This window comes from Acanthisitta chloris, unplaced genomic scaffold (assembly GCF_000695815.1).
Source record: "Acanthisitta chloris isolate BGI_N310 unplaced genomic scaffold, ASM69581v1 scaffold1812, whole genome shotgun sequence".
Classification (NCBI taxonomy): domain Eukaryota; kingdom Metazoa; phylum Chordata; class Aves; order Passeriformes; family Acanthisittidae; genus Acanthisitta; species Acanthisitta chloris.
Window position 1 is genome coordinate 24,354 of NW_008658598.1, and position 10,689 is coordinate 35,042.

Genomic DNA, 10,689 nt, shown 5'->3' on the forward strand with positions numbered 1-10,689 from the left:
TTTGCAGCATAAACAGAGTAGTGATAAGCCATTTGGTTGTTCTGTTTGACACTTTCAGAGCACAGCAGGGACATAGCAGGGGTACCTCCTTCCTGACTTTTTGTAATTTTTCTTAACGCACTTAGAATTTGTATCTTTATAGCATTTAATATAAACACATATTTTATTTTTTATCTTTCATCTCAGTAGGTTTCCATGTGGTTTGCTAACTATATAAACGTAGACTTTACTGAAATTAAGCCTAACAATTAGAGAATGGCAGTTGGAAAGTAACTCTCACACACACAGTGCACTCTAACACAATGGTAAAGTCACAAGAACAATTGTACTCTTCCAAAGAGCTCCAGAGTACTTAATGTCTATAAAAATAGACATTGCTTACTGAGACATCATCTTAAAAGTCCACATACATATGTTTATGCATGCTATGTGCTTGTACGTGTGCAGTCTTACAGGCAAGCTCTCAATTGGTATCTGGATTCTCCACAGACACTTACGTATTGCAGATTTACTGACAAAGATGTTCTTTCTTTCTTTCTTTCTTTCTTTCAGAGATTTTGGTTCCCTTGTCAGGTCACTGGGTTGTTTCCCAAGTGAGGCAGAACTAACTGAACTGCTTGCAGAGGTAAATGTTTGGATATTTTGTATTTCTTTCAGTCTTAAACTTGCACAGGTTTGGCCCTCCTGCCTTGCTGAGTGGGAAACCTAAGCTCTTTCCCCAGGTCTTGGATGTGTCGTGGAAGTGTTTCAGGCAGATAGGCAGAGTCTCAGGTTGCCCTACAGCAAACTTTTAGGCCGATGAGGTAACAATATTGATGGGTTAAAATGAGGAGTCTTTGTCTGTCTTTTACCCGAGAGGTTCACTGTGACACTGTGCAAAAAGGAATGTCCTAAACCTCAGACAGATTAGGATATCCAAACCCTAACAATCTCACTCTTCTGTACATGCCATGGACACACACGGCATGATTAGGTAATAAAAATTAGTTCTGAGCAGGTGTTAAAGTTACACTTCAAATTCCAAAAATACATAGAGGGAAGGCCTGCCATTTTATTCACTGGGTCCTCTTACTGCTGTCTTTTAGTCAGATCATTCAACTTTCTGACCTTCATGAGGTCTTTCCCACTCTTGAGATTTCTTAGTTATAGGTAAGCAGTCTTTTCTTTCTTGACTACTTAAGCCTGTAAATCAGGCTTCAGGACATAAAACCTTGCAAGACCTAGTGGTCCTCTCATTGTCTCAGTGATATGCAGTGGTAAGGAAATTAAATCACATTTCTCCACAGTTTTTTTCTACACTAATTCTTGTCTCCTTACTTCATGCTTGTAATAGAAAGGATGGTGTGCTGGTGCCTTGGCAAGGTGTGGTTAATAAATGACACAAAGAAGTGGGAAAAAGACTTCACATTCATTTTGCAAATGGGCATGCTGCCTTAAAGAGTGGAAGATGCTGGAGCTGAGAGATGGTGTAAAGATTTTTGTCCTTTTCATGTGTAGGACAGAATACTGGGAATTTATCTCTCTTACTGTTTTCTTCCTGCCCCAGCAAAAATTTGGGTGGTTACAGTGGTAGTCTCTCCTCAGTAGTAGTCTCTCCTCAATAGTAGTCTCTCCTCAGTAGGCTTGTCTGGTCTCATGTAGATCAGAATTTAGTGTGAGAAATCTTGTGCTAAGTCTTGTGAAAATGATGCAGCTGCTTCAGATGAGCGAGTGCAAAGAACCATCAGAGGAGAAAGCTCTTTTAACATGATACTGCAATCTGTCTGCTCTGGTTCTGTACTCTCTGTACCAGATTGTCCCAGCTCCCACTGACAAACAAGACAAAATGGAAAGAGAAATTATGGTGCTTAATATAGATGATATTTTTAGTGGCCCACAGAGACTTTTCTTTGCAGCACATGTACAGTGCAACTGACTGAAGATACAGAATTGTGAAAAGGAAGAGGAGGCTTTCACAGCCTCCTTCAAGTCCAGGGGAACTGGGAGAGACTCTCGTGAAGAGACTGGACTATCTTTTTTCCTCCCAATTTTCAACGTTACTGAAAATTTGAGATAAGTAACACATAAAGTACAATGCAATGCAGCCTTGAGGCAGAAGATTCTTGACATGCAACAGTGTGACATGTATGCAAATGCTAATTATAAGGATATTAAAGTACAAAGACTGCAATAAGAAATAATGCATTCAAAAGTAATGGTTAACCTTAAAGAACACTGAACTACAAATTAAATCTCAAAGAACGTTTCATGATGCCTGTAGACAAAACCTTGGCATAGGTTTTCTACTAGAACAACACTATCTTCTTGTGAAACCCTTGATACATTATGATAATCACAAGTATATCTTAATTTATATAAGATACCATTGTAATTGACTGTGGTAATACCTCTTTGTCTTAATCTAGATAAAGTAAAAATTGTCTCCATTAGTTTGTAGCCAAGCTATTTCCCCATTATTGTTGCCCATTGTAAGCTGTGATTCATTTCTGTTTCTCACTACTTGTGTCTCTCAGCCATCTCATCTTCCTATCAGCCTTATTGTAGTTAAGCTAGCATATGTTACCATCAAATCACTCATATCTGCAAAATCAATATTCATATAATTATGTTATCTCTATAAATGATCACATACCATTTCCTGTATTGCCTTATGCTAAATGCTGGAACTCAGAGGAAAAAAGAGGGTGTATGACCTTTTGTAAAAGGTCCAGGCAACTCAGGAAGTGTTTGAGAATGTCCTTAGGTCATGCAGGAAGAAAATTAAGAAGGTGAAAGCACAGTTAGAACTTAATCTGGCCACTTCTGTGAAAGATAATAAAAGTGTTCTTATAAATGCATTAATAACAAGAGGAGGCCAAGGAAAATCTCCCTTCTTTATTGGACACACTGGGCAATATAGTTACCAAAGATGAAGAAAAGGCTGAGGTACCTAATACCTTCTTTACCTCAATCTTACACAGCAGGACTGGTTATACTCAGGGCAACCAGCTCCCTGAGCTGGTAGACAGGGACAGGGAACAGAATAGCCCCCCTGTAATCCAGGAGGAGGTAAGTGGTCACCTGCTGTGCCACTTTGATGTTCAAGAGTCTATGGGACCAGATGGGATTCATCCTAGAGTGATGAGGGAGCTGGTGTAAGAGCTTGCTACGACTCTCTCCCTCATTGATCATCAGTCCTGGCTCACCATGGAGGTCCCAGATGACTGGAGGTTCAAAGGAAGGGGCAGAAGAAGGGTCTGGGGAATTAGAGGCCTGTCAGTCTGACCTCAGTGCCTGGCAAGGTTGTGGAGCAAATCATCTTGAGTACCATCACACAGCACATAGAGATCAACCAAGGGATCAGACTCAGGCAGCAGGGATTTAGGAAAGGCAGGCCCTGCCTGACCAACCTGATCTCTTTTTATGATCAGGTGACCCACCTAATGGATGAGGGGAGGGCTGTAGATGTAGTCTGCTTGGACTTCAGCAAAGCGTTTTACACCATCTCACATGGCATACTCCTGGAAAAGCTGGCAGCCCACAGCTTGGAAAAGTGCACTCTTCACTGGGTTAAGAACTGTCTGGATGAACAGGCCCTGATAGTGGTGGTGGTGAATGATGCTGCATTCAGTTGGAATCTGGTTACTAGTGGTGTCCCTCAGAGCTCAGTATTAGGTCCAGTTCTCTTTAATATCTTTACTGATGATTTATTTGGATGAGAGGATTGGGTGTACCCTTAGTAAATTCATGAATGACACCAAGTCAGGTGGGAGTTGATCTGCTGGAGGGTAGGAAGACTCTGCAGAAGGATCTGGACAGGCTGGATTGATGGGCTGAGGCCAATGGTATGACGTTAAACAAGACCAAGTACCAGGTCCTACATTTTTGCCGCAATAACCCCATGAAGCACTACAGACTGGGGCCAGGGTGACTGGAAAGCTGTCTGGTGGAAAAAGGACCTGAGAGCAGAGATACAAAACAAAATGGGTGCTGCAATACAGTTGTTAGGAAAGCTATGGATCTTCCCAGAGGAAAGCAATAGAGCAAAACTCACAGAGTTTGCACAAGCAAATATTGTTATTGTGAAAAGAGGAGGAATTACAGAAAAAGGAAAACATCAATGGAACATGAGGTGTAGAACAGACTAAGCATGAGGAAGAATAAGAGGGCATATAGCAGCAAATCTGAATACTTACTGACTTAGGTGAAGTTAATATATTCAATTTATTCACATACCTATCTAATGTTAGCAAAAGGATTAATTTTAACTGTTCTAGATGTTGGGCCTGTAGAGCCTCTGAAATGGAAGATGTTTTTTCCAGGTCAGAGGAAGCTGAGGTCTTGCAGGACTAGGTTTTGCCAGGTATTTTGTTACATGTTTTCAATCAAGCGAGCAGTAAAACAAATGATTCTGGAATGGTAAAAGGTACCATTTGATTTAGCGTGAAGTATGTGACAGTTTCATTTTCTTGCTAAAGATCCCTTCCACTAGGCTCACCAAACAGAAGGGAAAAAGCATTTTATCAAGCCAGTTTCCACTCTAATGCAGCAATATGTGATGGCTGTCTTCTTTTAGCACCCAAACCCTCTCAAGAGCACTGGATAACTGCATGCAGCAGCTGTTGCAGATCTCCGTTTAAGCAACTGTATGTATCAGGAATTGCCCCAGCTCTCAGAAGGAAGATTCCTTACTACATTTTCCCTGGCTCAGTTAGGAGATTTCGAATCAGTGCCTATTTGAGTCTTCTTTTAATCTGAGCTGTGTCTAGGAGAGCCTAGCAAGGTGTTGCTGCTGCCATGTGAGACCTCAAGGCATGCATCCAGTTTCAACACAGGCAGGAACAGACTAGCTCCATTAGCAGGACTCCTTTTGGGAGCACAACTTGAACTTTTCAGGGAAGGGATGATAGGGAGTAGTTTTTGCTACGTTGCCTGTCTCCTGTGGTAGTATAGGGATGCAGTGAGAATATTGCTAGAAGTCCCTGATGTTTTGGGACTAATCTGTTAATTTATTTGGGAGGCAAAGGGAAAGTTTCCTTTGTGTAACATTTTATGGGCTCCGTTATGACTGTTTCAGACTGCCCTGTCTGCCTGCCTCGCTGGTCCTTCCGCTGACGACTCTCTTTGGCTATGAAACACATGGAGGCAATAAACTCCACCCTTGAGGTGTACTAGGCCGGGGCTGTGTCCAAGCTAGACCATTAAATATGCCCAGAAACATCCTTGGCTGTTGAAGCCAGCTGGCAGAGCAGCTCGTGTCCACCCTGGTTAATGTTTTATGTGGAGCGGCTGCACAAAGCAGCCTGCTGGGGAAAAGTCCTTTATGTCCTAGCCAGGATCTGCTGCAGAGAATGTTGGGTGGCACAGGCCTAAATCATGCCAGGGAAGGTGCTCACGGCTGGCTGTAATGGGTGGTCACATTACACTGCTTGGGAGTGTTCCAGGTCCTGATAGACTTTGCTAGTGTGACTTCTGAATGTTTAAACCTCTGCTGAGTTGTTCTGGGAGATAACATCTGTTACTTGGTGTCCAGTTCCTTTGCATGAATGGTTTGGAAGCACAAGAGGGCAATATTGAGTTGTTGGAAGTGTCTATAACAGCAGGCCTGTATTTTCCCTGCCTTATTATTTCTTCCTTGAATTTCTTTCTATTTGATCACAAGCATTTCACTCAGCTGTTAGGGTGGCATGTGATCTAAAAGACCTGATATAAATATTCACAGCCTAACTCTGTAATTTTTGTGCAGGAACCACCCCAATTTTCTCTTTTTCATATTAGTTTGCTAATGAGTCATTTGCACTTCCACACTTAAATTTTATTTTTAGATAGAAGAACAAGAACCGACCGGACACATTCATCTAGAAAAATTTCTTCCGGTGATGACAAAAATGCTACTCAACAGAAGGTAATGGAAAGTGAATTTTATGTGTCTGTAGTTTATTCCAAATTGACAGGGTTGATTCTGAATAAATGTATCTACAGATATATATTTTCTGTAAGGAAAGAGTACAGATTTTCATGGTAATTTAAACTCATTTTACATTAGCTCGATAGATTTTGTTTCAAAATTACTTTGTCTACATAAAATTATGTCATACTGATGATATAAATAATACCAGCTTATACTCACAAATTGTGGTAATACGTAGCTTTTTTATTTGTAATGGGAATCAGAATTAACTTGCTCTTCAACATGTTTTGTGTATCTCTGAAATATTTTGTATGCAAATTAAGGTCATAACTATTACTTTCTCTGAACATATGGGTTACAGTTACTGAGAAGCACAGTCAGGTACAGTGTATTTTTAATAAGTCGTGTAAACCAGCTTCATACTCATGTCTCAAAGCCACTGCCAGGTACAGTTAAATGTATACAACTCTAGAAGTCTGCTGATCTAAAAGTCTCCAACAAAAAGTGCTGTTCTTTATATAAAGGTGCATAGAAGTCTTTGCATGTACACAGAAGCTTGTGCTGTTCTGATATTTTGCACTAAACCAAGATTACTTATAGGGAGTTTATCTTTCCTTTTAAAGATGGTAGCCAAGGCTTTTGGGAAACTCAGTCTTGCCAATATGGAGAAGTTATTTTGCACACAGAGGGCCTTTGGTAGGAGGGTGTTCTATGCATGAAATAGCTGTGGCTCCACACTGATATTCACCCTTTCACACAATGCCTTGCTGCACTGGGTTCTCTTCTCCTCCACAGCCCCTCCACGCAAACATACCCCCCTCACACACACACACAGACACAAGCCCCCACACGTTTTCCCCGGGGTAGTGCAGGCTTGTCAAGACCCACTTTATCTTTTGGGGCATGCTGTCCATAGTTCACTTATCCAAGGGCACATGAGATCTGAATCACAAAAAACAAGGCTTCTTCTTAGCACATTTGATTTTGGACAGTAAAAGTGAGGCGGGTCTGGACAAAGCAATGAAGCAGTTAGAACCTCCCCAGATTCAGCGTCTTCTCTTTAGTATGCTGGGGAGTTGGTAAGAGTCTGCTGGGATATGGAAGCTCTCCGTGGCTGCACAGAGTTTCCTTTCCAGCTCTGAAATCAAACATGCAAATGCATGCACACACTGGCCAGTTCTCCTGTCTCTCTGAAACTGTTAGTGACAGACCTTTTTTTTTATAGCTACCAGCCTCCTTTGCTCATCATCAGCTCATTAGACTGCCCAAGTCCCACTAGGTGATCTGTTGCCTAGCTACCAGCATACCTGGACAAAACTTTGTTTTCTTGGTTTGGCCATCTTCTGTTCAGTGCATTGGCTACGTGGAATGATTCAGCTGTTATTGATTCCTACTAACCCACTCAGCCAGCCCAGACATGCAGAAGCCATTCATCTGGCTCCACAGCACAAGGGAAATTATACAGTAGTACAATGAAAGACATAACACTTAAACATATGGACAATTCCATAAAGTCAAGCTGAAATTAAATGCTTGATAGACAAACTTAGTAAATTCCCCTAGAAAATAAGTTTTCCTTTTCCTTTAGTACTTGTATTTTGTTCTTTCAGAACACCCTTAAACAGTAACTTAGCTTTTCTGATTCAATGATTTCAGCTACCAGCCTATTCCAGAAGATGTTCTTCTACATGCATTTGAGGTCAGTAACGAAATATAAAAGTATCTAACTGCTGGGAAGAAGCTGCTGCTTCTTGATGCAGTATGGTTTAACCCACAAATTTTATTCTTTTTCCTTAAAGGCTTTGGATAAGAATAAATGTGGATATATTACTAAAGAGGAGCTGGTCAAGTATTTGACTGAAGAAGGTAACATGACTTCTGCAATATCAGTATTTTAGTAAAAAACATTACAGCTGTATATGGCACCTTGAGGTCCTTTTGTGTGCCAAAACATGAGGGAGTAGACACACTGTCTTCAAATAATACTGTTGCAGTGATGAGTGTTTGCAGACTAGAGCATTTCACTGGTGAATAATGCAGGGAAAGAACATTTATCTGACTGCTTGCAGACATTCTAAGATAGAGATTATAATTATTAAAAGTCATAATTCAATCAAGTCTGGATATTTTGTGATTCTGTGCACATCTCTGTGCTTCCTAAGGATGTGACTGTTTTTCTGTCCTCCTGTAAAATTATAGCTTAGATTTCCAGATGTTTCAGTGGTTTCAGTGCTCATTCATTCCTACATTATCTTGATCTTAATTCCCAAGCTGTATGCAAACAAAGAGATTCAAAGATGAGATTTAAGTTGTATATCATGTAATCCTGAATATCCCCTCAACAGCCTTCTTTTCTTGCATAGCTGACTCATGCCTGCCTGCCTCAAGTACAAAACTGTGCAGGCTTTGTGCAAGACCGAGGCTCAGATGGTAACCTGGTTCTCAAAGAGGGGTGAAGTAGGCCATCAGTAGCTTTGAAGCTCCTAAAAGAGAAGTGTGCTGGTTTGAAAGCAAACCAGTGAGAGAATCCAAGTCAGAAATACAATTTAATAGGGAAAAAAAAAAGTAAATGCAACAGTACAAAAAGAAACCACTGACAGAGTCAGAAGGCAACCTGACACCCTGTCAGTCATGGTGTTGGTAGTAGTCTGATGAAATGGTGGCTGCAGTCCTCCTGGACTGCTCTGTTGGAGCAGTGATCCCGCAGATCCGGTCCTCTCCCAAAGGTCCAGTGGCAGCTCTTGTCCTCTGGGAATCCAGCAGGCAAAGGACTCTGTGCTGGTCCAAACCCAGCTTACATCCCTGTGAGCGTGTTTGGCTCTCCCCCCCCTCCCCCCACAAGCATCTCACAATGGGACTATGTAATTCTATGGGTCATGTGGTGGGTCCTTGACAGCCCATTAAACAGAGACAGCCCCTGAGGGAGCCATCAGGGAAGAGTTAGGTAGGAGATAACGATCACTGCCCCCACCTGCTTTAACAGCTTGTGAAGATGACAATAAAATACATACTGTTGGTTACACCCTACATTGTAACCTAGGACAAGAAAAAACAGAAGTCTTTCATGATGTGAGTATGGGTGCAAGGATAGCCAAATGAGAGATAATAATTATAATGTACACATTAGAAAATTTCATTATGACAGAAATGGTTGTTTCAAAATCCCTGTGGCAGAGAGGAACAGGCTGTTTTGAAGTCTGTGAACTAGCAGATCAAAGATCCAGATCCTCTCTCTCCTTTCCCTTAGACCAGGTTGCTTGGAGTGCAGGACTTATATTGGCAAAAGTGTAGGAATCAGATCCTTAGTTTTGCTCTGTGTGAGAACAAAAAGGATATTCCTTCAAGTATGGCAGTATAATTTGCCAGTTCTGGAAAGAATACTTACCAATACAAACTGTTAATCTCTGCTGCCTTTCAGGTGAGCCCTTTACGCAGGAAGAAATGGAGGACATGCTGTCCACTGCTCTAGATCCAGACACAAATACTTTTCACTACAGAGACTTCATTTCAAAGATGGTAGTAGATGACACTTAAGATCTTACCCTTTGGTGTTCAAGATGCCTTTTGGTAACAGCAGTCTACCTTGGCAGATAGTTGAAATATGTATTTTAAACTGTAACAAAGATCAGCTTGTGACTTGATGCTTATAATTAAAATAAAATATCTGTAGTTATATTTCCTTGAGTTCTGTGTATATGTATGTATATAAATGTATTTACACCTGGAAAAAAGAGCTCTTGACAGAAATACAGTGTAAAATCTGGAAAAGAAATCATGGAATTTGGTTTGAAAATAACAGGAAAAATAATGTTAATGGAGGCAAGAATCGACTTCACAATTGCTTTTGAAAAACAAATGGAAAATGAGACCTGTGAAAGCAGGTAATAAGTAGGCAAGTATCTTAAGATGACTAATACTAGTAGGATAAAACTTTGATGTTTAAATGTAATCCCTGCGTGGGTTTCACTAATAAGGCACCAGGTAGGTTACACCTTTTGAAATAAAATAATAGATCAAATAAAATTTATATAATTTCTAGTGTTTTCCAGATATTTTTGTTTTGTTTACCATAGGCAATTGAACTGGACCAGTTAATTCCATTTTATGTTACTCATCCACTGGCATAGGGTATTTTGCTGCCATTTTAAATTTGCAAGTAATACTCCAGCCATTGCCATAGTCAAATTTACAAACAACGTAATCCTTGAGAACATTTTTGTTACTATAAGCAAAAACCAGTTCCTCTTTTGTAACCAGCTTAAAAGTAAGCAATTTAAACTCTTCAAAACTTAGGATCATAGGCCTGGAATTTGATTTTCATGAACTGGTGAAAGATGTTAGCATAGAATAGGTGTTTCAGCTTTCCTTGCTAGATGACTACCACAGACCTCACTGCTCTTCTCATTTCTAGCTTAATCATTTTCTTGACTGTTCCTGTACTGCTGTTCTTTAACTTGAGTATAAGTTCTTTCCCCTCGAGTTATTGCCTTGTACATCATTTTCTAACAAGTGACCAGCTGCTGCCCTCAAGTGATAAGGTCTCAGCTTACAGGAGCAGATTCTGTGGTCTGGCCCTCAAGGGCACCATTTTACACTTTGTACTCCACACCTTCCACCCCGTTTCTGTTTTTCTGCTCTCTCTCAAGTTTGCTTTCCTCCTGTTCAGTGTCCTACCACTCCTCTGTCTTAACTGCATATCCAGCTCCGTGTCATCTGCAGACTTCTTCAGCCATTTAAACCCAGGGAAAACAGACACACAGAGGCACCCCCTGCCATGCCCTTCTAGTGACAGAGCTGAG

The 10,689-nt window shown here is 40.8% G+C and overlaps 1 protein-coding gene across 1 annotated transcript in view; it reads left to right on the forward strand.

The window, feature by feature from the left end:
* EFCAB2 (EF-hand calcium binding domain 2) overlaps positions 1-9,424 on the forward strand; it is a 16,834-nt gene extending 7,410 nt beyond the window's left edge. Inside the window, exons 3-7 of the mRNA XM_009085145.1 lie at positions 553-625; positions 5,805-5,884; positions 7,547-7,589; positions 7,690-7,756; positions 9,309-9,424. Coding sequence (XP_009083393.1) covers positions 553-625; positions 5,805-5,884; positions 7,547-7,589; positions 7,690-7,756; positions 9,309-9,424 — 379 coding nt within the window. The remainder of the gene's footprint in view (positions 1-552; positions 626-5,804; positions 5,885-7,546; positions 7,590-7,689; positions 7,757-9,308) is intronic.
* Positions 9,425-10,689: the final 1,265 nt, after the last annotated feature.